Raw genomic sequence first — 25,563 nt, 5'->3', positions numbered from 1 at the left:
TTTGCCCGGACAGTTGCCCCATTTCAGGTCAGTGTGACTGCACCTCACATGCAGACTTAGGAAAGGCCACAAAGCAGTGCTGAAGACGAGGAGATGTTCTAAATGGGATCATGCAGTGGAGCCCTCGGCCACTACTGAGAACTAATAGCACACAGTCCTGTAGTTCCACATCGGCGCGGGGTAGGAAGGTAGTGTGGGGGTCCAGGCAGCCCAGGGCCATCCCTGCTCACCCCATTCCTGCTCCAGCTCAGCTCCCAGCACAGCCCAATGGAGCACATCTCCACCAGCACCCCTCGCCCGGTGCTGATTGCAGCGCTCTGCTGGAAGCTCAGTGTGCTCGCTGGGCCCATCCCGGGGCGCTGGTGGGTGCTGCCCTCACACCTCCCCACTGCCCCGGAACCATTGCACACCCAATGCTGTACCGGCAGCACGGCCGTCTCTCTTTTCCACGTCATCATAGCTTATAGGAGACACCATTTGGCTCCGGCTTTGCGCTACAGCAAATAACCACTTATGTAACGACGTGGCTGTGCGTTACTTTCCGCAGCGGCTATCGGTAATGGCGTGCGGTGCTTGAGAAAAACCTCCAGCGGTCCGAAGCACACAGCGGGACGGCAGCCGCTGCCGCTGAGCCCGACGGGGCTCAACCCGAGCACCGCAACTTTCTCAGCGCCCGCGCTAAACTTCAGCACGGGTTTTTCTCCCCGAGGAGCTCCGATCCGGGAGCGCCGCTGCCGTTCCGTGCCGCGAGGCTTCGCCCGCCGGCAGCGCCGGGGGAGGCGGCCGCGTCCCCCACACCCACAGCGGCCCCGGGCCGGGGGCGGAGCGGCCCCGCGGCGGTGCGGCGGGCCCTGACGGGGCGCGGGGCGGGGCGGGAGCGGAGGGCGGAGCCGGCGGGGGCCGGGTGGGCAGCGCCGTCGGAGCGCCGCGCAGTGCGGAGCGGAGCGGCGGCAGCGGGAGGCGGACGCGCTTTGGCGGAGCGGGAGGCACGGCCGGGCTGCGCGAAGCGGAGCGGAGCCCCCCCCCCCCCCGGGATTACATTGCATTCCAGCGAGGTGCTTCGGCGGGGCCGGAGGAGCTGGGGCCGGGCCGCTGCTTCTCCCCGATGGAATTCACCTGAGCGCGGGAGGGACGGTGCCCCGGCGGGAGCCCGCTTTGTCTCGGGAGAGGACGGGCATGACTTTTTAAAACCAACCCACCGGCCTAACAAAGCCAACCCCCACCGCCCCCCCTAAAAGAGAAAAAAAAAGAAAAAAAAAAAAAAAGAAAACCCCCAAAAAAGCAAACAAAAAAAGACCAAGCAGAAGAAAAAAAAAAAAAAAAACCAAACAAAATCCCATCCGGCCGCGGGAGGGGCCGCGCCAGCCCGGAGTTGGGCCCTGCGGGACGGAGCTGCGCCCGGAGCCGGAGCTGCGGGACCGCCGGAGCCGCACATGCGTTCCTTTGTCCTGGCGCCCCGCTAGCGCTGCCCGCGCGCTGCCGCTCGGCTCCGGGATCGGCTCAGCGGGGCTCCGCCGCCCCGAGGATGCCCGCCGGGCGGCCCGGCGCTGCCCGCCGGCCCTGAAGGATTAGTTGCGGTTTCGGCGCGGGACTCGGAGAGCCGCTCTGGATCGGAGTTGCCCGGCGCACACGCGCGCCCCTCCCGCACCGCCATGAGTCCGGGGCCGGCGGCTCCGCTTCGCCCCGCGCCCGCAGGTAACGCCGCGCCGGGGAGGGGAAATGCTGCGTCCGCGGGGGTGACAGCGCGGTCCTCCAGCAGGGAAACGCTCCTTGGAGGTCTTTCCTTTCTTTCCTTTTTTTCCCCCCTTTCTGCTTAATTATTTATTTGCTCGTGTCGGGAGCTCGGAGCTTGCTGAGTTCTTTTATTTCGCGCCTATGAGGACCGAGCAGCGCTCGTACCGAGGGGTGCCCGCGCCGGGGAGGCTCCGGCGGGGTGGGCGGGGGGCGAACGCGGCGCTCGGCTCCCCGCGCACCGAACGTCCCGCTTCGGCCCCGCCGCCTCCCGCACCCGGCGCGGAGATAGCGGCGGTCTGCGCGGCCGTTTGGCGACGCGGAGGAGATTTTAGATCGGCTTTGTGAGGGCGTTGTGAGCTCCTTCTGCGTTAGTGCCGAGTTTTGTTTTCTTTTTTCCTTTTTGTTTCAATTCGCGTGGCTCTTTCTTTTTGTCCCCTCGGCGGTGGTGCGGGTGCCTGGGCGCAGAAATGGTTGCATCGACAGGGATGCTGCGCGCGTCCGCTGGCGGAGATCGCCTCTGCTGCTGTAGCAGTCGTGCGTAACCCTGATCTCTCTCTCGCATTTAAAATAAAATCTGAAAGTAGCGGAAAAAGACAAAGTTCCGGCAGGGTTGGAGCTGGTGGGGCGGCTCGTGGTTGTTTGTACGGTAAGCCCGGCGGTGCGTTTGCTCCAAGTTGCTGCTCCGCTCGGTAGCGTGTGGTCAGCGAGGCAAAATGGGGTTCGCTCCTGGACGAGCTTTGTCTGCGGGAGATGAGTGCCTTTCTGTGTGCGCGCCGGGCTGAGCATCGCCTCCCGATCTGCTCGCAAGTGATGCTCACTCGGAGCGCTTTGTGCACCGCGGATCGTCCGAGAGGCGCCGCTTCCACGTTCCACGGCGGTGTTGGCAGCGCTTTATGCGATAGGAACGGCAGGATTTCTCCGGGTAGATCGGAGCTGAAAAGCAAGCGCTGGGTGTATTGTTGGAGATGGAGGAAAGTTCTTGAAAAATACCGAAATGGTGTCTTTTCCCCTCTTTTTGGTGGTTGGAAAAATGAAGTAAATGGGGGAAACTTACGGCTTCTTTGTGCTGTTGGATTTAGGAACAGTAAAATAAAGTAACGCTTGAAACTATAGGAGGGCTTGGGTGGGTTTTTTTTTTTTTTCAGTTTGTTCTTCTTTTCCTTCTTTCTTCCACGATAGATGTTGTGAAAACAAAGAATGGTTTGGAGAGTTTCTGACTTCAGAGGGAAGCTGCATTTAAAAAGGCAGCAGCGGATGAAATTCACTGGGAAGGGTCATTATTCCCCATCACAGAGCAGGCTGATGGGCACGGTCCTGAAAGCTCTGAGCGTGGCTTGGTTTGTTGGACTAACACTGGACTGCCCTTTAAAGCACATGGCTTTCTCAGGCTCTCCCATTTGTGCGTTATTCACATATTTTCAGTAATTTAAGGAAACTCATCGCTGGATAATAAATCCATCAGTGGGCAATAAATCCCGTGTTTACAAGGTATTGAATCGGGAAGAGACGCGCCAGCCCAGCTTTTAAATAAGCCAGCGGTCACCTGAAATCTGTCTGGAAGTCTAAAAAAGAGCACAGCAATTTTTTTTTTGCAGTTAATTGTGGAAATGTTTTCTTGTTGTTGAGGGCAGGCAGATGATTGCAGTGCTCTGTTACACTCTGGGCTGTATCTGCTCCTTTATCGCTCGGTGCTCCCACAGCCGAGTTGTTGGGCACTCGAGATACCTCCTGTGTGTTGCCTGTCTGGATGGTTCTACTCCGAATCTGAGTTCAGAAACCTATTCCCTTCAACCAGAAATTAAAGCCTGCTTTTCAAACAATGGTTTTTAATCATTTGAGCCAACAGTTTCTATCAGAAGGCTGCAATCTTCCTCGAGTGCTACGTTCTCCCCCATTGACGTGGTTTGGTTGCTGAGTGCCTTCATCTCCGTGTGTTCTCGAAAAGCAGACTGTGAAAAGCAGGGCTGTGTCCGAGACTGAGTTCAGAACTGAGCAGCTCTCTGTGTTCAGTGAACATGGAGAGAAGTGTAGGTGTGAGGGGTGTGCGTGTGTTTGCATCTGTGTGTGCCATGTACACGTCTCAACACACATGCACAGACGAAATGCTTTCTGCTTCTGCACTCAGGGTGTCTGAAATCCACGTTTGCTGCGTTCCCTTCCCTGTTAAGTTTTTGAGAAGGGGAGCTCAGCATTTTGGTGTGAAACTTAGAAATGCCTCATTTCAACAATAGGGCGAAGGACGAGGCGGCGTGCTTGCAGAACAGCAGTGATGCACGAGGTGCTCATACAGCACTGGGAGGAAAATCTTCCCCCGGATATAGGTGGCTTGATGAGAAACAGAAAGGAGCATTGGTTTGAGCAGAGCGTGGTGTCAGGAATCAATGGCTTTGAGGGAGAGAAACCCGGAGTGGAAATGCACGCTGTGCTCAGTCTGATGGTGGCTTTCTTTTTCAGGCCGTGCCCGAGAGCGGTGCGTGGGATTACCCAGCTGGGCTGTCAGCGCTGCTTTAGGAGTACCAACCGTCGGGTGGTTGGTGCAGTTGGGGTCTCCAAAAATACTTTAAAAATATGATTTAGAAACCAGCAATTCTGCCAGTCCCCAAAGCTGGGCTGCGTTTCCCCAACCCGTGGCTCGTATCAAAATCAATACCAGAACGTAGTGGGTAATTACGGTACGAAAATGCAGTTTGTGTGCGGCTGATGAATGGGAATAAAAACGTACATGTAATATATATATATTTTTTTTTGTATTAAATCGAATCTTTCCAATGGAGGTCTCTGCACTGCAGGGCGGCCAAGCACAGCCAAATAGCACCACCTCATGGACGTTCCCTTCGGAGCCCATCAGCTCCTCGCTTTTGTCACCTGATTTGTTTCTCTGAAATACGTCCGCAGCTCCGCGTATCGCTGCAGCGCCGTACCTTTGAAATGCATCACTTGAAGGAAAAGTAACTTCTTTTTCTTTTTTTTTTTTTTTATTGGTCTTTCAGGCATCTGATGCCAGCTCTGAGAAACTGTTCAACGCTGTTACGAATAAAGGTAAGGCTGCGATTCGCATCACCGACGTTATTTTTCCCCCGGACGCGTTTCTGCTCGTGGCAGTTTCAATGGGGATGAAATGTAACTTGTCTGGCAGGGATGTTGCAATCAGCTTGTTAGTGCTTTTTATGTTTCTCTCGGTTTCAGACGTGTTCTGTGTGCTTGATAATTGCTTTGCTTAAGCAATATAAAATAAAGGCTTTAAATAATTCAGTGCCTGCCAGGTCAGAATTAATTTAAATAACAATATTAGGGAATAGTTTATTTTACAAATGGCTTTAATTTAAGCTCATTTAAATAACTGTAAGAGTTTTCAAAATGTTTTAACTTGATTGTTACTCATCAGCTCCGTGATAGACGTGGAATTATGAATAGCCAATTTGCACTGCTGACAGTAATAACCAGCCAGCGTTTAGTATTCACAGGATAATAGTCATAAACCATGGCTTGCTGTGCTGTGTGCTTTCTGCAGAGTTAATAAATGATATAGAGGGCCACATTTAAATATTCAGTATCCCATTAATTTCCTCCAAACAGCAATCTAAAGAGAGAGTGGCTAATGATATAACAGTACATTAAGGGAAAACTCGCCCTAAATCAGTGCCAGTGAGCTTCTGTGCGGAGCGCGTCCTGAAGCAGCGTTATTAGAAAGGCAGTGGGGATGTATTTATTTATTTATCCCTTTATTTATTGCAGTGTTTCGGGTTTGGTTTGGTTTTGTTGGTTTTTTTTTGCAAGGAGGGCTGAGGGAGCAGCTTCCAGACATGAGTTGTGCCCATGTGTGTAATTCAGAGCCTTCGAAATGCGTCAGCTCTTTCTGCTTCTCACCCACTGTCCTACTTCTCAGCGACACTGTAGTAATTACCCATTAAATGGGGCTGCAGACCCGCAGTGTTTGAACTTAGTGTGGTTTTGGGGACATTGGATTCAGTCTTGGTCAGAAAACGCAGGTTTGATGCATTTGGTGTTCAGGTCTCTTTTGTTGGCCGGGTGTGGGTTTGGCTTCGTGTTGGGTTGGTTTGTCGTTTCGGTGGGCTGTTCCGGTGTTACTCTGTGTGTTTTAATCCCACAACGCCGTTTATTTGGGGATGCTGTTAGGTGTGAGGTTCCCACGCTGGTACACCGTCGCTTTGGAGGTCTGCTGCTGTTGTTGAGTCGTATTTAATGGCATTACGGATCCGCGTTCCTGTTTTTTGTGTGCTCCCATGGTTTGGGAGCCCTGTGTTGGGTGGATGACCTCGGTGGCCTAACTGGGCGATCTCACTTGGCGAGCTGGTAGAGCCATTGGCTTTAATTGAATGTATGGCTTGCCCCCAGCCCCTCCACAGCCAGAAAAATAAATAGGGCTGCACGTTTGGGTGACCCGCAGTGCTTGTGACCACATCGGAATCCCTCTGCTCTTCCTGCCCTCCTCAGTTCGGACCCAGCACGTTTCCCACAGCCCGGGTAGTGTTTACTTACCAGGTTGATTCGTGGCATCTATTTGGTTGTGAGTACCCATGCTTGACAGGGAGCCTTTTCTTCCGAGGTACTTTTCTTTGGTGATTTAGTTCCCTTGAAAGGATTAGGATTTCTTTGTGTAGCCTAAAATCAACATAGGCTTTTCTAAGCTTTGCTTGAGAAACCGTACACAAATAAGCTTTTTAGTTGATGGTAGATTATTCCTTTGCCCCTTATTTCCATCAAAATGGCGGCTTTTTTTTCTCCTGAGTTTCCCCTTAAAGCCATATGCTAATTCCTGTTGGTAACATGAATGACAAGGGGAGAATCAATGCAAATCCAGGTGCGGCCAAACCAGGCTGACTGGTATTCTCTTTTTATTTTCTTTTTTCTTTTTTTTTTTTTTTCCTTTTCCACTGGGAGAAAGAGATTAAGGGGAAAGAGGGCGGAAAAAGCATCGGGAACAGTTTTGTTAAAGGGATTAGCATTCAGACTGCTAAATATCAGGAAAAGAGCCCCCCAAAAGACCCCTGGTTGGGGATAATGTCAGTAATTGCTTGCAGCCAGGTGCAGGGGCTCTCTGTGTGTCGTGGGGCTGTTGCCTTCCCCCACATCCCGCCCTGGGGACGGCTGAGGACCGCCCGGGCGCTGTCAGTTTGATATATTCCAAGTTCAAGTTCTCTCCCTGCAATTCAGCCTGTTGGCTTCGAAGCCAGTTCTTCCCCTCTGCTGTCCGTGGCTTTTTTTTTTTGCCAGAAGCAATAAAAGCTGCTCGTCAGAAAGGGTCAGGTTTGTGTTGGGTAAATCGTGATGAAACCTTCAAAGCTCCTGGCTGGGAGGGCCCAGGCCTACAAGTGTGCCATCCCTCCTGTCCAGAGCCAGCCTGCCCGGCATCCTTCAGCTCCTCGTGTTTCACACACGCTTTTTCTCTTGCCACTTCTGTTTTTTGCAGAATTCTTTACAGCTGAGGTAGCAGAATTTACAGATTCGATGTATTCACGGAGTGGGTAAAAATCCTGAGGCGTTTCAGGTTTCTGTCATTCAGTTGTAGGCTTGGGGCTAGCCATGAGGTGAAGCTCGAGGTGTGTGGGATTGTTATGGGTGTGTAATGGGAACTTGTCCCTTCCAGAAACAGAAATAATTAAAAAAATCCAGGACAAAGTTAATATCCCCTCCCTAAACCTTCTTTGATGAAGGGGAGGAAACCCATCAAAGAGAAGTCTCCCGACATCCACTTAGGAGGTAGCTGCCCTTATTGCTCAATGGGAAAATGAGACTTCGGAGTTTCGGGATGCTCTGTGGGCATTGAGGCCCCTCAGGGCTGGGGTTTGTGTGGCAGCAGAGTGGTGCTGTGTTTGGGAGGGCTCTGGGGTTCCCATCAGCTCTTTGCTGCCAGCGCTCCCTGAGGTTCCCAGCCCTGCACTGGGTCTGAAGCAGAGCTGGGGACTGCAGAGGGATGTGGCTTTGTCCCCAGGGCAGCAATTGCTGTGGCTGCTGCTGAAATGAGCAGTCCCTGGTTGTGAGCCCGAGCAGGAGCTTGTTATGTTGCAGAGCTTGAAATGATCTAGGAAAATGATTCCCACTGAAATCTAGTGGCTGTGCTGGGAGGTAAGCACCCTGTGATCTCTCCATGGAGGAGGAATGGAAGAGGAGCGCATCGCTCGTCTGCAGCAGCCCTCCATCCCCCGCGCTGTGCGAGCTGTGCTTCCAGCTTCAGAATTGCTACTTGGAGTCTTCCAAGAAGAACGTAACTTCTCCTCACTGAGGGTGTCGACCTTAACACTGTTCATCCTGGCCAAAACGCAGGCTTTTGTTCGTGAATTTTTGTAGCGTGACTTTCCAGCATAATTAAATTCCATTATCTTTTAATAATTTAAACAGACACATCTGAAGATGTAGAGCAGGCAGCTCCTACTACTGCTGCGTATTTAATTTATGTTAAGTCCCTCCTACGTACCCTTGGAAAACAGCTTTTCCTGGAGGGAGAAATGAGTCCCAAAGTGATGAAGTTTCATTTGTGCTGTATATTGAAGTTTGCCTTTGATCAGGAACACAATTGGGCTGTTACAGCTTTTTATGTTCAAATTGTTTACAGGATGTTCATGTAAACTTTATGAATCCTTCTGCTTCGCGGCACCACCAGCTGTCAGGGAAATATTTATATTCTCAGCTGGAGGTAGATCAAGGCGTCTGGGTTACTCGTCCTCACTGGTGGCTGCAATACCAGCCAGATCAAGCCCTGGCTTTTAGGTGGTTCTACAGCAATATCCTCCCCTGGAAAAACAGACGTATTGTGTTGTTTTTTTTTTCCCCTCATCTTCCTTTGGTGAATCATTTCTTGAGGATCTTTTACAACATCTGTTTCTGTAAACAAGCAGGGAGCTGAGGCTGGCATGTGCTTCTCCTTGTTGGTTCAGTCCACGGGAGATTCTCTGCTCTGGAGCAGTGCTCATCCTCAGCCAGCCGGTCCCACAGCAGCCTGTTGGGAATCCAACTGGGTCTGCTGCTGCGCAGACAGCACAGTGCTGCATTAACGTGACCGCTGTGCCAGCACACTGACTGCTGCTTCCCTTCCTCCTTTCCAGGAGCCCGCAGGAACCTCCCTAGCATCCCCACTCACTTGGTGTACATCCTCAGCTTCTGACTTTTTGAGGGGCTGCTGCATCTTCTCACCGAGCCGCTTAATCCCAGGCTGTGTTTAGGGCTCTGGACCGGTGCCAGTGCTGTGGAAGCCCACGCATCGGCCGGCAGACCTCGGGGACCGCTGAGTCTTTGGCACAGCCCCATAGGCTTCTCTTTTTGTGGCTGCTGCGATGGCTGCCCTCCTGTAATGGATGCCCTGGTGTGGTGTGTCCTTGCATTCCAGTGGAGGCTGTGCTGGTGGCTCGGGATCGCTCAGTTACCCCGTTCTTTGGGTTTCACATGGCTTCTCGGTATCTTCCATGCTAAAGTTCAGTGTCTCATTAGCCAGCTCTGTGCAAAGCCTCCTGTTTGGAGGACCTCAGGTTTCTTGTACCAGCGAGTTAGATTAGAAGAAATGTTGCATCGCTTCACTGTAGCTTGCAAGTCAGGCAGACAAAAGTCGATGCCTGTTTGGAGACAGTCCTTTGTTCTAGTGCACAAAGGAGCAAGGCAGTTATTTCTGTTCCACGAAGGCTTTATCTGAGCGAGGAATTTGTTGCGTAACTTCCCTTACGGCTGCATCTCCTGTGCACAAACCGCTCCTGCCCACCGGTGCACTTTCTGTGCCCTCTCCTTTACCTGCTGCAGGGGTTTTGGCTGCAGTATAGCATTCAGGTGGGGTTGCCTGTGCTGTGGGATGTAATGGCAGTTCTGCATGAAAAGGTCCCTGTGATGTGATGAACGCAGTGTGCCCACAAGGACAGTGAAAGAGGGAGAGAACCTCTTCCACAACCCTTCCGATTCTTAAAGCCTAAAGCTTGCAATCTTACAGCGCAGGAAACTTCCAAGGCTTCTAAATTAATCATTGAGAACTAAAGTGAACCATGAAATAACCAGACTGTGGGCTTGGGTGTTTCTTAACCAAAATAGCTGGAAGAGGCAGTTGACAGCTGTGTTCTGGGAAACTTCAGCCACTTGAACTTGTATCAAGTACCCTTCGGTCTCAGGTGGTGATTGTATTCCTTTAAGTTCTTTTCAAGCTGTTGGTTTTAGCAGAGTCAAATGATTCCAGTGTCAGCAAAATGACAATATTTACTAACGCATAATTGTGTCTATTCTGGAGAAAGTATTTGTTTTACAGATTAAACCGTATTTGATTTTCTTGGAAAAGGCTTATCGGCTTTGGGCTGCAAAATAACCAGTGGTAATCAATTCAAAATAAGGTGGAAAACTTCTTGAGGATAAGAGTAGCTTGCTGACGAGGCTCCTGCCTGGACATACCTCTGGATGAGTGGGGTCCAGGCTGGAGCCTGGTGTGAGGTTTTGTCAGTGGGGCATCCTGCAGACCTCCCGTATCTGGCTCTCTCCCTTGTAATAAAATGTTGTTTTCTCTGAAAATGTATGTTTATTTAACTAAGTCTCTTTTTGCTTCACAATCTGGATTCCATTCAGTCAGTTACCACTCCAATTAACTAACAATTATTTAACATTAACAGTAATTACAGACGCCAGTTAAGCGCCTACAGATGTCAACTGTTAGCTTTGTACCTAATCACTCAATGAAATGGAGAAAGTTCAACAAACATCAATTAGCCAAGCAATTAGTATGAGGTAGGAAAGAGCATGTTATCGTGTGTGAGCTGATTCAATTTATTTTATTTTGTCAGTAAAACACACACACGCAGACAAGCAGCAGTAAGTCGCTGAGATTAGATAAAGCTGTATTGTTTTGCTGTTTATACAAGGCTTTTCCCCTCCTCTTCTTTCCTGTACGAAGCTTCGATGTGCTTTGCCAGGCATCTGTTATCTTATCGAATGCATTGCGTTTCAATTGGAAAAGGGCAGCAGCGTGGCTTTGTGCAGAGGCAGACATCAGGTTCAGATGCAGCTGCCCCAGCAGTGCTGTCTCTGCAGCCCGGCTGCTCCCAGCCTCGCTGCCCCTGCCACCCAGCCTGCTGACACAGCGCCTGCATGGGCTCTGATAACGCCGAGCAGCATGAGTTGGTTCCCCCATCTCTTATCTATGAGTTGGATGTTGATAGGTGCTCGCCTCGGTTACCAAAGCAAGGGTAGGAAGCGGCTGTAAATTAGTGCTGCTTTCGGAAAAGGTGGTTCATCTCTATCTGTCATCCCAAGTGTGCTGTGAGCCTCTCGAGGTCTTTTGAAGACCTGTGTGGAAGGTGCTTGGTGTGCACTGCACACAGGGGTGACTGGGCTGTGCTGCTGACCCTCTGCCCACCTGTCTGTGGGATCTGATGTCTCCTCACTAGCACCATGTCACACCCCATCTAAAGAATGTCTTCCATCCAAATGCAGCTAATTTAGGAGTAAAAAAGCTCTCCGAAGCATCTCACATTCTACAGCTAAGCATCAGTCTTGCCACTCGATGCCAGTGGGAGTTTTCACGGGGACAGCCATATGAATTGTGCTTTTTTTTCCTCTTGGTTTTTTTTTCGTGTGGAAGTCTTTGTAGCTGCTTCAAAAATGAGAGCAGACAGACCTTTCTCTTCCCATTTTCAACGGTTTCCCCCAAACAAGAACGCCTTCATCGCAGCGCCGACATGCTTTAAATGTTTCTCCACGTAAAATGATCCCACAAAGTATGATATTATCCTATCGTGCAGACTGCCCACAGGAGTCACTGGAGCTCTTTGAATTAGTCATTGTTTTCCAGAGTGTGGGAACAGGCGTGGAAAACCACAGGCAGATCTCTGCCTTGCTTTCCCAAGTCTCTGCTGGTTTTTTTTTTTTTTTCTGTTTTCTTTTTAGAAAAACACACACACGCAGTCTGAACATGTGAAGAAACCCTTCAACGTGTGACTTAAATGCAATAATATTTGTCTGAGTAGGCAGAAAGACCGAAATAAAGCTTCCAAGAGGGAACTGCCATGCTTGTTGCAGCAGCGATGGATACCTTTGCAAAGGGATGCACCTTAAACCAGGGGACTTTTAGCTTTGTAATGGTTCAGCAAGTGCTGGTCCAAGAGGAAGGGCCACCGCCTTTCTCAAGGTACAATGAGGGCTAAAAGAGGGCATTTGTAGTCTCATGGAGCAGTGTAAACAGAGCCTGATTTGTCCTCGCTGAGAAGTTCAGCACTGTGCTTGGTCGCTTGACTGGCTTTATACACTTGTTACCACTGAGCGTTTACATAAGTGCTTTGCTGGATGAGGGCCACAGGAGTAAATCCCGTGACACCCTGGAGACTTCAAGCCACTCAGGAAACACTCTTATTTCTTTTTCTTTCCCCCCCCGGTGCTTATGTGTATGTGCCCAGGGGTCCTCACGCCCCATTCCCTGTCCCCATCAGGTCCTGCTCTCGTCCCCAGCTCACTGCCTCGCTGGTGTTTGTTGGGTTCCACCAGGTGGGTTCGTTGGCTCACCAGAAACCAAATGCAGCAAGCAAAGAGCGATGATTCCACGTTGGGCTGTGTGAGCGAGGGGCCCACTGCTGCTGGGCAGGTGTGATGGAAGGGCTGTGCTGGAGAGGGGTGACAGCTTCACACAGGGATCCTGATGGAATTATTTAGAGTAATGTAAACGGTTTCCAGGCTGGATTTGCCTAGTGCCAGCCTGCATGAGTGCCAGGAGCATGCTGAGCAGTGCTTCAAGCAGTGAGCGTGCTTTTGAGAGGGGGTTATGCAGCATCCAGCAAGCTGTTTAAAAAAAGCCAGCGTAAATGTATACTTTAAAAGTTGCGAACAGAAGAGCAGATAAACTTGATTGAAGTGCCTTTTAGACCAGCTAATGGCCTTGACTTACAGATGCCAGGAGAGTAAGAACAAGCTGTGTTGTTTTTTTTTCCTGCTGTACTTAACCAAAATCGTTTTCCTAGAGCATCTTTCCTGGGCCGTGTGCCTTCTGCCTAAATCCTGCTGACAGCCCGAGATGCTCTCCAAGCCCACAGTCACCCAATGCTACCCAAGAGTCATTGGAGCATGAGCCTTCCTCTCCAGCCCCCTGTGGTACCTTGTGGCTGGATCACCGCCGTGCTCCACAGTTCCTTTATGGCTTTGTGCAAAACCTTTGTGGTGTGGGCCTGCAGGGCTGGGGCTGTCGGGACAGTGCTCTGCCCGTACCACTGCTGCTGCTTGTGGATGGGAGAGAGGGCTGAGGTGGAGCACTGCTGAGCTCCCACAGCCATTTGATATCATTTCCAAGTATTTCAAATCAGTGGGCACTTCTGAAAATTGGAGCCAAAGTAATTTGAGCAGCCTGTAATAGGAAGCAGCTGCTGCAGAGCAAGTTGTGTCCTAAGAAAAACGGCTTTATGGAAATAGGTCTGCTGAGTAATAAAGCCACAAATTAATACTTAGTTCATTTACTAGGTTGTTAGTCCCATAAGCACTTAAACTGCATTTGTTAAAAGAAACAGCATTATAAAAATCAAACGCAGATGAGCAAAACCCTCAGTCTGACTTCTGCTTGCTGGTTTTTGTCACTGACTGTTCTTACGTCGCAGCCTCTGCAGGTCTCAGCAGGTGTGGCTGCTGCGTGGGTATAGCAGGATTTGGTTCTTCCAGGCAGAGAAATGACAGCGTTTTGTTCTGTCCTTTGGTAGCAGCTTTATGTTTCTTTTCTCTGGCTTGTGTTCCTGGGATAAGCAGTTACCAGAACGTGACTTTGGCAGTTCCTTGGTGGTGGGCACAACCCACTGTCTCTGGTAGGGGGGGGTGAGGAGCTCTGCCACTGGTCCAGTGTTGTCAGTCTCAGCCTCAACCTCAGCCCCCCAGCTTCCAAACTTTACCAAACAGCTCTGCTTGGCATGTTGGGGTAGTGCAGGGGGAGCTTTTAGGAGAATGGATCTCCCGAGGTGATCTTTGGGTGCTTGGTGAGGGCAGTGAGACACCTCAAGCTTTGCAAAATGCAAAGCACAACAAGGATACCGAATTTCTGATACCTTTGAGAACAATCTCATAAATTCTTTTCCCTTGACTTTGACCTCGTCTGGATGAGGTACCCACGCAACTGCACATGCTCCTGACACTCTTCAGGGAGCCCAAACCAGTCTGGTTGAGTGCACTGGGAGAAATGGGATGAACTCCTGGATTCTCACCTCTTTGTCCAGAGAGACAGAGAAATAATCTTGGTTCTTCAGTTTGGTCTTTAATTCATTACCAGAAGTGCAGCGAGGTGTTTCTAACTTCCAGTCTGGTGAGCGTTGATTTTCAGGTTGCTGTATGAATACACTGCCTTCGTTTTCTTTGAGATCTGGGGAAGAGTTGCTGTGTGGACAGAAAGTGGCGAGCTGTGAGCATTCCAGGTAGATCAGCATGGAGGCATAGGGCTCACCAGGCTGTCCTACACCCAGCTGAGAACACACTCAGAAGCAATACCAGCCATCACAGAGCGCCAGGTGCATCTCTTTCACCACACCAAAAGGTATCCTGAGGTCCATCAGGCATACCTAAAGCAGGCCACTCTAGATAACTCGTTTTGAAGACCGTGGTTCTTGACTAACTGGCTCCTTACAATGCAGTTTGTATTTAGGCAGTCACATCTGTTTGCAGCATGGGTTAACAGCCCCAGGAGCTAACAAGCAGTGTGGGTGTTGCTGCAGATGTCTTACAGCTTTTCTCCACACTGTAGTTACTTTTCCTTCCTAAAAATGGACTGTTGGACCCCTGTTGTGTTTCCCTATGGTTTCTTCTTCCGTATCTGCTCTCTGTACCTATATGCTGGCTCTCAATCTTAAATGAGAAGCCTTTGGCCCACCTTCTGTCCCGTTTGCACAACCCCTACATTGTGGAAACCAGGCCCAAGACTGGGGCTTGCGGGAATCGCTGTAATACAATTAACATATGATAATAATCATCTGGCAAGCTGTTACACTTCTCTGCAAAGGGCTGGGTAATAAGTGCAAGCGGGACAAGTCTGTACAGCTTCTGAATTAATAAAAAATTAAGTTTGTCGGGAAGGCAGCATGTAGTAAATTAGCACCTTGCTTAAATAGGTAGCTGACAACTTCAAGGGAGGGTGGCATGTTAATAGTTAAGCTGCTTTGCTTTGTCTTCACATGCCCTGTCCGGCATCTCATCGCATTCAAGCAACCTAATTGCCATCCAGCCTTTCAACAGCACATCATCTTAGCACCTCACTGCCAAGACAGTTACTCACCTAAAGGCCTCATTATGTTTTGCCAGTGCATCTCGGGCCAAAAATAACTCGACAATCTCTGCTCAGTACCCAGGTCTGCAAGTGACAAACAAATAATTGGGTGAAGCGAACCCTCAGCACGGTGCAGCTGACACAGAGCCCCGTGTGCTGAGCCCGTAACGATAGCGCTGCTCTGAGCAGCTCGTGTCACTGCACATCTCCAGGCACTGACAGCTCTGGACGTGGCACTGCAGCTGTGTCGGCTGCTCTGCAAACTGTGCCAAGGCACTGTCATTGTCCTGCAGGTAAATGGCTGATGTCTGAGAACAAAGGCTTTAATGAGGGAATTAAAAAAGAGTAAGATCACGCACATCCGAGAGGGCTTGTGGGTGGGCCAGGAAACGATCCATCTTCCCCTTTTCATCTGATCTTATAATTAATTAAATGTTGATTGCTGCGAGTGGCTGTGCGTACTTAAAAATTAGATTAGCCAGTAAATTGTCTCTAATGATGGTTTTTATTGCCCTGGTAGTTTACACAAACCCAGTGGATGTGCTCCTTTCTTCAGAACCCATTAGTGCAGCCGGAGGACTCAAGGGTGGGTGGCACTGAGGTCCCGGGAGCACAGCTATGGCTGGGACAGGGGCTGCAGCCACATACATCAGTGCAGGTGCACATACACACAGGTGGTTCCTACAGCTCAGCACAGGGCTAGGACTTTCCTGCTGAGATCTCCGTGCATGCTCTTTAGGCATAGTCGATGCCAGCAGATAGATGTCAAGGCAGAGGAGGAAGGAATATTGCAGCAGTGCTGGAAGTTGTTCAGAAAGATGCTAACACAGCGAACGAGCGTTGTTCTGACAAAGAATGTGCAGCCTTTTCATGCAAGATTTTCTGGTTCTTTTGCTGCTAGCGGTTACAAGTAGGAGTGGCACAAAACCTTTCAGACAGATAGCTAAGCGAACTTCAAAGCTTAAAAAAGCAGTCTAATTTGTAGGGAAAAGTTTGCTTTCATAATTAATGCATCTTCCTTGTTTACTCTGTTGCGTAGATGTGGATAAATAATTGGCAAATGAAGACAACTAGGAGGCAAAGAATGCGATTCCATCTTTCCTCAGAGGAATGATAAGCAGATTCTGGCCGTTTTCTTTGGAAACAGAGGTGTTGCTTGCTTTCCTCTGGCTTAACATGGAAAATGCTTGCTGCTTAAAACGGATGGTTTATCGCCGTGCCTACATGTTCTCTCCAAACTTTGGAGATAGGGTGAATATATTCTGTTGGGCTACGTTTTTAAGACGTAAAAAGGACACAGATAACTTGCTCTGACAGGCAGAAGGTAAATGATTTCACTCCATCTCTGGCAGCTCCAACTTCTTTAAGGAAGAAAGAAGTTGCTTATACTTTGCTTGTCTTTCCCCCCGAGGAGCAGATGCGAGGTGCAGCCATCACGTGCTTTTTGCCGTGCTCCATGCGGCTCTGCTCTCATCACGGTAGCTTCAGCAGAGTCTGCACGGTGTGCAGAGGCCCTTGGGTTGTTCAGCAGCGAGCACCACAGGGCAGTAACTCATGTCATGTTGTGAAGAATCTTTGGAACCAGAAGCAGCCTAAGAGAAGAGCTCAGGAAGTGTGATTTATCGTGCACGTGAGGTTTGGGACGAGGAAGCCCACTGGGGTGAGTTTAGTGTAGGAGCCACCCTGCAGCTTTCTGGTGCTAAAGATGTTGGTAAGAGCAGCAGAGGGTGAAGGACAAGCAAGACACTTGCAAGCATCCGGAGAACAATGTGGATAAATAGTCACCATTGTGTTACAGGGGGATTCTTCGGTGCTGGACCAGGTGTCCTTCAGTTAAATCTTCAGGGCTCTGTGCCCCACGGATGACGGGGAGCACAGATCTGTGCAGTTTCTCAGTATGAGCCCTCCTGAGAGCGCTGTGCTTTGCTTTGGTGGCTGTTTTGATTCAGTGTGGACGTGTTCGTGCCAGATTTAGAACCCTGAGAGCCGCGTGTTCATGGGCTGGTCCATGCCACCTCTCGCCAATTTAATGCTCTGAAATTACGTTTTTAATTAATGCTGTACAAAGCACGCTGCTCCTCTCATCCCTTTGAGCAAACAGGAGGACAGCAGATGGCCTGGGTGTGACACAGGCGGAAAAGTTGGCACATGGGGGCCAAAGTTTGCTTTTGATTTCACTTGAGTAGCTTGGAGTAACGTGGTGGGAATGGTCTTACGTGGATTTGGGGAGGTGAGTCCTGGCAGAGCCCCACGGCAACATCTCAGATCCCATTTTCTCACATGCAGAAGCTGTAGATGCAGGCAGCACTTGGACAGCAGTGGTTAGCTTGCAGGACAGAAGGTTTTACAGTTAGGTGCTATTAACATCGTTTTACTTAAAAGGCAAACCACAATTACAGAGCAATGTTGTGTTTTTTTTTCCCTAAACATTAGCAGGAATGTAGTTTCAAACGCATATATCTGTGTATGTGTGTTCTTAATAATGCTCTGTCATTTAACGTGGTACCTTGCCAAAAATGAAATCATTAATGAACTCCACAGGGCACTTACGCAGATCCAAGGCTGCTCATTATGTCTATTTTTAAGCACATTGCTGTGTTGATGGTGCAGGGCATTTGTTGAAACCTGTAGGATAGAACTTGTAATTTTGTTTGCTAACACTTGCAAAAGATTACAAATGTGATCGGAGGCCCTTTGAAGTCAAGGGGAGCAGTGGGATCATTAGCACAGGAATGAGCATGTGTTGTCCTACCTGGAGCACATCTCCTGCATTGGCATGCTGAGTATTGCTCAGGAAAGATGCTTGCAGAGGAATTGGTGTCGGTATTTTGTTAGGGAGCACCTCTGCTCCGTGCACAGCTGTGCTACAGATGTACAAACTTCCCCAGCTTGAGCAATTGGAACAAAGGGTCATCGGAGCCAAAAGCAAGCACAGTTTGTCGGTGCACCAAGGTGCAGCGGGATGCAGATGTGCACAGATAACACTGTATGTCTCTGCAGAAGCAGGGAGGTGGTGGGTTTGCTGCTGGCGTTCGGGACTCCGCAGGTATTTAATGGGTTTTGCCGAGACATGCTCCTGATTGTAAAGTGGTTTTGGAGCTGACAGGCTTTGCTCGAGGCAAATTCTTTTCATTAAAAAAGGATTTAACTAATTAGACCCTACTGCCGACTGACAGGTTAATTGATAAGGGAAGTGGGCCCAGTAACCCGGAGGTGAGATTATATGGGGACTTCAAATCTTTATACTCTTTTATAAAAGTTGGTCTTCCAGTGGAAAGTCAGGAAGCACGCTGGCTTTTTACAGGGTGCAGTGCCTGAAGAGCTGCAGTTAACCAAAATTCATTTTTCTTAGTGGAGGTCGGATCCAACATTTGCTCTGAGATGGGGTTCATTAAGGCCAAAGGGGGAAGCTCTGTGCATGCAGTTGGGTTGGGGCTGCCAGGCACCTTGTGTGGCACTTTTTCATTTCTTTAATTACCTAACGCACAACTGAACACGCCTTACTCTTAATTGTTGAATTAAGTAATCACTTAGCCCTATAAATATTGGTTCTGGAACAACTTCTTAGTTAACGATTTGCATTTTAAAATGGGAATGAGCAGGGGAATATGTTTGCTGGTGGCAGTGTGGAGAGCGTGGCGGGCAAAAGGCACGCATGGGTGTTGAGCACATTGTGTTCTGTGCAGGTGATCACTTATATGTGGGCTTTAACCTCATTTGTTTTCCCGTGAGCACTCAGGAGGGCTGAGGCCATGTGAAGGGACTGGGGATGAGGCTGTCACCTCTGCTGCTGTAAAAATAGGAACATAGGTTAAACCTGCTTTTTGGCAGTATTTCTAAGGACAGTCAGTAGCGTATGTATATATATTTCCTGGTAAGCTGAGAGCAGCATGTCACTTGCTCGATACAAAGGGGGAACTTCAGCTGGTAGAAATGGAGTGATTTACTCTTGCTAAGAATAACTGTAAGTAGAAGTTTTGGGGGATGAGCCTTAAGGATTTATAATAAGGGTTATTTTCATTGCTGTGCTAATACCTTGCTGAGACATTCCTGTTCCAGGCCTTTCCTCTTGGACAGGATTAGCTGCATGGGTTGCATGTATTAGTATAATCAACCCTTCTGTGGTGTCAAAACATAGTAAGTCAATGCTATCATAAAGTCTAAACCCACCTTGTTTTCCTTTTTCTTCCTCCTGTGCTCCATCTAAAATAAATAACTGAAAATAGCTGAATGAATATAATCCATTTCTCCAAAGGAAGAAAAATAATTGCCTTCAGACTTCTAACTTCCCTGCCAAATTGCATCCTGATGTGAATTGCAATGGACAAATTATAATCCTTTGAGACAAGGGAGGAAATGATGGAGTCTGTAAGTGACCCTTCCCTGGTAGGCACAGTCAAAATGAAACTAAACTTGGCAAGTGATTTGCACTCACATCGGGGAAGAGCTGGTCCCCAGGTCATCCTTGAAAGGCATTGACTTACGAGTGAGAAGAAAATAGCTTGCAATGCATGCTGATGGCCTGAGCTTGAACAGAAGGCAGTTTCGAGTGCTATCAGCATTATGCAGACCACAAGCTCTATATTGCACCACTTAAAGAAAAAGAAAAAAAAATCAAAACGAAACAGTGGCAAGTAAAAGCATGGAGGAGGGGGGAAATCTAGCCAGGGAGCCTTGTGTTTGCTGGGCTGCTCTTGGAAAGGCTCTTTCTTGTTTAACAAATGATGGCACCTGCAAAGATGGCCACGTCAGCAAGAACTGAGCATCTGCCTTCAAGAAGTGGTGTGTTTGCATCTGTGCTCCTGCACAGGGACAGTCTTTGGTGCAGCACTGCTTGAGCAGATGTGCCCTGAGCTGCTGGAGGCCGCTGGTGGTTGCTGAAGAGATGCAGTTATTTAAGGTGCAGTTATTTAAGGTACAGCCGCTTTTGGGCTCTCTCTCGGTTTACTTTGTAATCCAGTACTTAACTGTAAAAGAATTTCAGGGCATGCTTTTGTCATGTTACATAGAATTGAAATGAAAATGTTCCTTGTTCTAAAACGTAGACATCCTTGCTGTGTGAAGTTGAATGGATGTGGATTTGCACACCCATTTGCACATATACATTGTGACTTCGAGCCCTTCCAAAAGCAGAAATAGCCCAATTTTTGTTGGTTTTTTTTGTGTTGGTTTGTTTTGTGGAACACCATCCAAGTGATTTCCTAACCCCTCAGACCAAAGTCAAACAATGTTGACAGCTGTTTTATAGCCATTGATGCAACTCAGAAGCTTGCTGGTGGTTTAGTGGTTTGCTTCATTCTGGCATTGCATTTGCACATCGAGGTACATTTATGTGTGTCCTCAAAACATACATCCAGAACATTTGCTTTCAACAGGCTTTAAGTCTAGCTGGGTTAGATGGCATAGGTCGGTTGGTGGGTCTCCCACTAGTTGAAATGGGAAAATCAGAAGCCAAGATGAGAGCTTTTTACCCAACCCAAGTTATCTCAAAAAGGATCTTGAACTTCATATTGTGGTTGTTGATGGGAAAGGTGCTACCCTTGCAAGTGGGCATGCATAGAGGAATTCAGACTGGAAAAATAAAGGAGAGAGCAATTTCCTCCCGACTGCCCTACGGATAGCAGGAGCCATTACTGAGAGGAGGAGATAAAAGGTTGTGCTCCTCTACAGAATGGATGTGCTGATTTTGCAAAACGTAACGCCTGCAGTATCTGTAGCAGTTGGTAGAATAGCTGTGATTGTTTTTTTAACCTCGGGAAGATTAAATGTCATTTAGTAAACTTGGTCTAGAAGATAGCAGTGCGACTGCAAGCATTTTCTTAGGAAAATATGAGCTGTAGAAGTTTATTAATAGGATGTAGAACAGTTATTTGTTTGTCTGCTTTCCCCCCTCAGGAGTTTTTTCCTTTATGTTTTCTAAATAATACAAGACAGCCTTGGCAGCACAATCCCCACAGTGGTTAATGTCAGATTGTTATCAGATTTGGCAGTGATTGTTTTCTAATAATATGTATGTTTTTCCCCTGCTGCCCATGTAAGAGTGACAGTTTGCTGAAATTCAATGCAAGATTTAAGAACGCGGTAAATCACTGAATGCACACGACCTACTTACTGTGGATCTTCTTTACTATCTGCCTTTTAGTTATTGAAGGAAAGGATTTGCAAGAAAGCAGATGAGAGATGGAGTCTGAATTTCTCCTGCTTTATGTTATTAGAGCAAAGACTAGATCCTGTTCATATTTGGGCTTCAAAATAACCTTCCTCGCTCCCAACAGAAGAGCTGATGAAACACATAATGCGCGTGCCAGTGTTTGCCTTGTTTTGAAAGCTTATCACAGCGTGTTGGTTTAAGAAGCTCCAGGTAGTTGAAGTAATTGCATCCTCCCTGAGACACCATTGGGAAAGGTGGGCAAGAGGTGGGTGCTGCAGGGCACAGGGGCAGCTGGGGACACTTTTCCTTCCCAGCCACAAGCTGGGGCTACTGCCTGGAGCCCCCCAGGCCATCAGTAAGGGCACTGCTGTGACCTGAGCAGAGCAAGGCAAGGTTTCTGGCTGACCGAGCTCGCAGAAACTATTCTCTTGCATCTTCACTATGTGGCAATAAAAAGCAACAGCTGCCAGAAAGCTAAACTGAACCATCCATTTTTCCTTGCAGCAGCCCGTTTCCTAAGCAAAGCTCTCTGATTACCGAATATTATCCTTCTCCCTGAGGAGCCCAGCTACTCCCCAGCTGCTGTTTCCCTCTAGAAGGGAACATGAAAGATGAACCGACGCCGATCCCGGGGTGAGCAGCCTGTGGTGTGTCACTGCGAGACAGGGAAGCATTAGAGCTGCTCTCAGCTGTTGTGGCAACCAAACAAAACCCAAGCAGTAGCTGATTGCCAGGTCAGAACCAGCCTCTTTCAGAAAGGGATTAAGCAGCCGAATGCACTTGTGTAGGCTGAAAGTGATACGGCGTTAAGTATAACTCTGTTAACAGGGTATTTCTTCCTGTGGATTGGTTTGGAAAAGCACTCACCCTAGATCAGCAACCCTTAATGCTATGAGCTTTAACCAGCAGTGAAAATATTACATGAGCACAGGATACTGGGAGGTACTTTTTGCGTTCTTCTCAAGACCACTAGGAAGGTCTGCTTGCCTTGTCCATGTGGTGTCTTTGGCTGAAAGGCGAAGTGTTGTCAAAGTCTTAGAGTGGTTTTAGGTCCTATTAATGAGACCTAAAGCTTATCCTGCTTGCCTTGTCCATGTGATGTCTTTGGCTGGAAGACGAAGTGTTGTCAAAGTCTTAGAGAGGTTTTAGGTCTTACTAATGAGAACATTAGGAAGTAAGTACTCTGTTTTAATTTAGTTGGCTCTATTGGAATTTAAAATCTAGAAGGCATTATATACTTCACAGAGGAAGAAAGGGAGGTTTAGCAGAAGGAGATGTTCTTGGGGGTGACCCTGCATGTTGTGTAGGAAATAGGAGGTTATGTGCAATAGGGGCCCTGAATGCCAGGCTCAGCGGTATCTGACAGCAGGCTGTGGGAAAGGGCTGGCCTCAGCTTACCAGAGAATCCCTTGAAAAATTGAATTTCAAGAAAATAGCACGGATAAGGTGTATGTTCCTTTCTCTGATTCTCTCTGCTGTGTTTTCTGTTTATCAGTTAGTGTATCAAATAATACCAAATTCTTAAACTTACGTGGATGAAATGCTCTTCTCTGGATCGGTTTTGCTAGAAGGAGCAGCTCTGTTGTCTTCTCTCATAACCAAAATTCTGGAACAGATAAGCTGGATTATTTCTGGGGGTAGAAATACTTAAAGCTTTGCCCACACCTTCCTTCAAACTCTTTTTTCCATGAGAATTGCTGGGATTGTACCTTCTGTTGATTCCACAAAGCACCCACCATGTTTTGGGAATGGAGTAAACCCTCAAAGACTGTAATAAGCAATCCTGAAGCAAACTTGGTATATAATAGTTTTAGTGTCAAATCTGAGAAGCATCCCTAACCTGTTACGGTGAAGTATTACTTCACCTACGGTGAAGTATTTGGCCTTGAAGTGCTTACATTTACCTTTATGTAGCTGCCCAGGGAGGGCTGTAGGCTCCAGGCAATGGGTCTCTGTTGTCAAATCTCAGTGTCCATACAGCAGTACTGCTCGTGTGGGGAGAGAAGAGCTCTTCTAGCAAATGGTTGTGTGCTGGCATAGTCCCAGTCCACATCAGCTTCCTGAGGCCTTCCCAGTGCGAGCTGACAGTTCTGACAGAGTAAAAATAGCACTGGAAGTGATACCTACTTCAAGCTGTACCTTCACCTCAGCAAACGTGTCTGATCCAGCTGAATCTGTCCCACGTCAGTGAGATTACTGAGCAGGCACCATCTTTAGAAGATACCAGAGAACACTTAATGAACACGTTTTTCTTCACAAAATGAAGAAAAGGAGAGCAGCCTCGTGATATGGGAGAACATACTTCCTCTCTGCTTCACTGCTCAACCACTCAGGCCTCCCAGTATCAATGCAGAGCACAGGAGGCCCAAGGAGATGGTAGGTGAGGTTGCAGGTAGCTTTTAGGGTTACAGTACACACTTTAAGCTGTCCTAAGGCTTGAGCGTGCCGTGCTGCTGGATGTACGGGCACAGCAGAGATGTTCCCTGTGCTCCAGTTGTGAAAAAAGCACTGCAGACTGGAAGGTGGGAGAACTGGAATGACCACATGAGATTTAAAGGAGTGAGTGACATACAGTTAATTCCATGTGTGAGGACTCTGCTGGTGAAACTCTGGGTCATATTGCGTAAATGGGACAGCTCTAGTTAACATATCAACTGAGATGCAATCACTCCATGGAAAAAATACATACTGAAATGAAAACATTACCTGGGGTATTAATTTGTTACCTGTATTGAGAAGCATTATAATTATTGGGGAATGTTAGGCGTTTTCAGTGAAATCTGTCTTGCTTAAAGCATGCTGCTGCTTGTCCAAGTGGCAATGACTTGGTAATAACGTTTTAGAGAGTGGTACTTTTGCTTTTAAGTCAGCATTTAATGCGTGCTCATGCGTTCCGTCCTTAAGTGTTCTCTGATATCTTCTGAAGATGATGTCTGCTGGCAGTCGTGCCTGGTTCAAAGTCAGCTGTGGGTATGGTGTCTCACTTCCCCTGTATTTTCAAGTAGGTGGTACTTCAAATGGGAGAAGCTTGCAGTGCTTCACCCATAAATAGGAGTGCTTAACCGACGTCTGAAGTACTTCTGCGACATCTATTCACCATAGCTCACGTACATTATTTCTTCCTTTTATGTGTTTATGGTTACTTAAACAGCTTCAAGTTTGTTCCAATTATTATTTCATATGGTTTGAAAAGTGACTTTTTATTGTGAAGAGCCATGAAATGCACAGAATAATGTTACCTGCCAAGTGTGTAGCCCTGGAAAGAGGCAGCATCTCAGTTGCTTCACTGTTGCATCTTCTGTGATGTTAGTGAAGTTCAGCTACAGACTCTCATCTGCTATTACAGAGGCCTCTGCCCCTATTAAGGAAAACTGAATTACCATGGAATAGCAATAAGATGCAGCGTGACTGCCATTCCTGATTTTATCAGGAGTCTCATGATTTTGGGGTTTTTTTTGATCTTAGATCCTGAAGTAATATCATTAAGTAACAGGCACTCCCTTTCGTGAGGATGAAAATGAAATGCAAATAAAGCAAACCCAGAATATACATGCCACTGTTTTTAAGGCAGTTACATGGTGAGGAGGCATTGACTGGTGGTGGTTCCATACACTTGAGATTAGAACTATTACAGTGTGATGAAGCAAGAAGCAGCGCAGCGTCTCACTTAGCATAGCTTCATGCTGTGTGCATGTTTGCCATTAGTTAGGCAGAGTCCCTGTGTTGCAGGTAGTAATCCTTTATATGCTACACATCTGGAACTCCATGTGTGTGGCACTGCTGTCTCTTTCCCCTTGGTGGTTCAACAAGCCAGACAGATGCTGGGCTTGGTCAGCAGTGTCATCGAGGTACTTCGGCCAACACAAGGGGCTGTCACAGCTACAAGGTGCTCAGTGCCTCTCTTGTCATTAAAACGTTTCCACACATCTTTGTATGCAGCAGACAGGCTGGTGTGCATTGGTAGTGTGTATTTGCCCAGTGCTAACACTGCCAGAAACTGCTTGACTGTAGCTACTACCATAAATACTGAGCTTGTGCAATGTATCCCCTATTAAGTCTGGATTGAGCAACCACATAAATCATGGCCTTGAATGTTTTGGTTTGCATTGGCAGCCCTTTTGGTAACTGCTGAGATAAAAGCTGTGCCTACAGCAAGCCATATTAACCAAGTCAGCCGTGTGAAATGCATCCATTTATTTAAGTAAATATAACAGCTACTTGGCTTTGAATAAAAACACTTCTTTTCTTTGTGGTTTCTTTAGATAATTTCAAGCTCAAATTCAGCTGCTGCTATCCAGTGTCTTCTGGGCAGAAGTGGTTATAAAACTGTGATGGAAAAGATTGGCTTGTAACTTTGGGGCAAACTTGTCTTTGCAACGCTGTGTGCATCTGATCCGTGACAGTAGCAAAATGTCATGGAAAATGCTGCCATGTGTTCATTAAAAGTCTGTTGAGAAGTGAGACGGCAAAC

The 25,563-nt window shown here is 48.0% G+C and overlaps 1 protein-coding gene across 8 annotated transcripts in view; it reads left to right on the top strand.

Annotated features, from left to right (window-relative positions):
- AUTS2 (activator of transcription and developmental regulator AUTS2) overlaps window positions 1–25,563 on the top strand; it is a 663,053-nt gene that overhangs the window by 593,344 nt on the left and 44,146 nt on the right. For all 8 annotated transcript variants that reach the window (XM_046902440.1, XM_046902439.1, XM_015295944.4 and 5 more), the window contains one exon: window positions 4,725–4,773. In XM_046902440.1, coding sequence (XP_046758396.1) covers window positions 4,725–4,773 — 49 coding nt within the window. The remainder of the gene's footprint in view (window positions 1–4,724; window positions 4,774–25,563) is intronic.

Source organism: Gallus gallus, chromosome 19 (genome assembly GCF_016699485.2).
Source record: "Gallus gallus isolate bGalGal1 chromosome 19, bGalGal1.mat.broiler.GRCg7b, whole genome shotgun sequence".
NCBI classification, from domain to species: domain Eukaryota; kingdom Metazoa; phylum Chordata; class Aves; order Galliformes; family Phasianidae; genus Gallus; species Gallus gallus.
The sequence above is the reverse complement of the archived record's forward strand: the minus strand, read 5'-3'. Positions and strand labels throughout refer to the sequence as shown.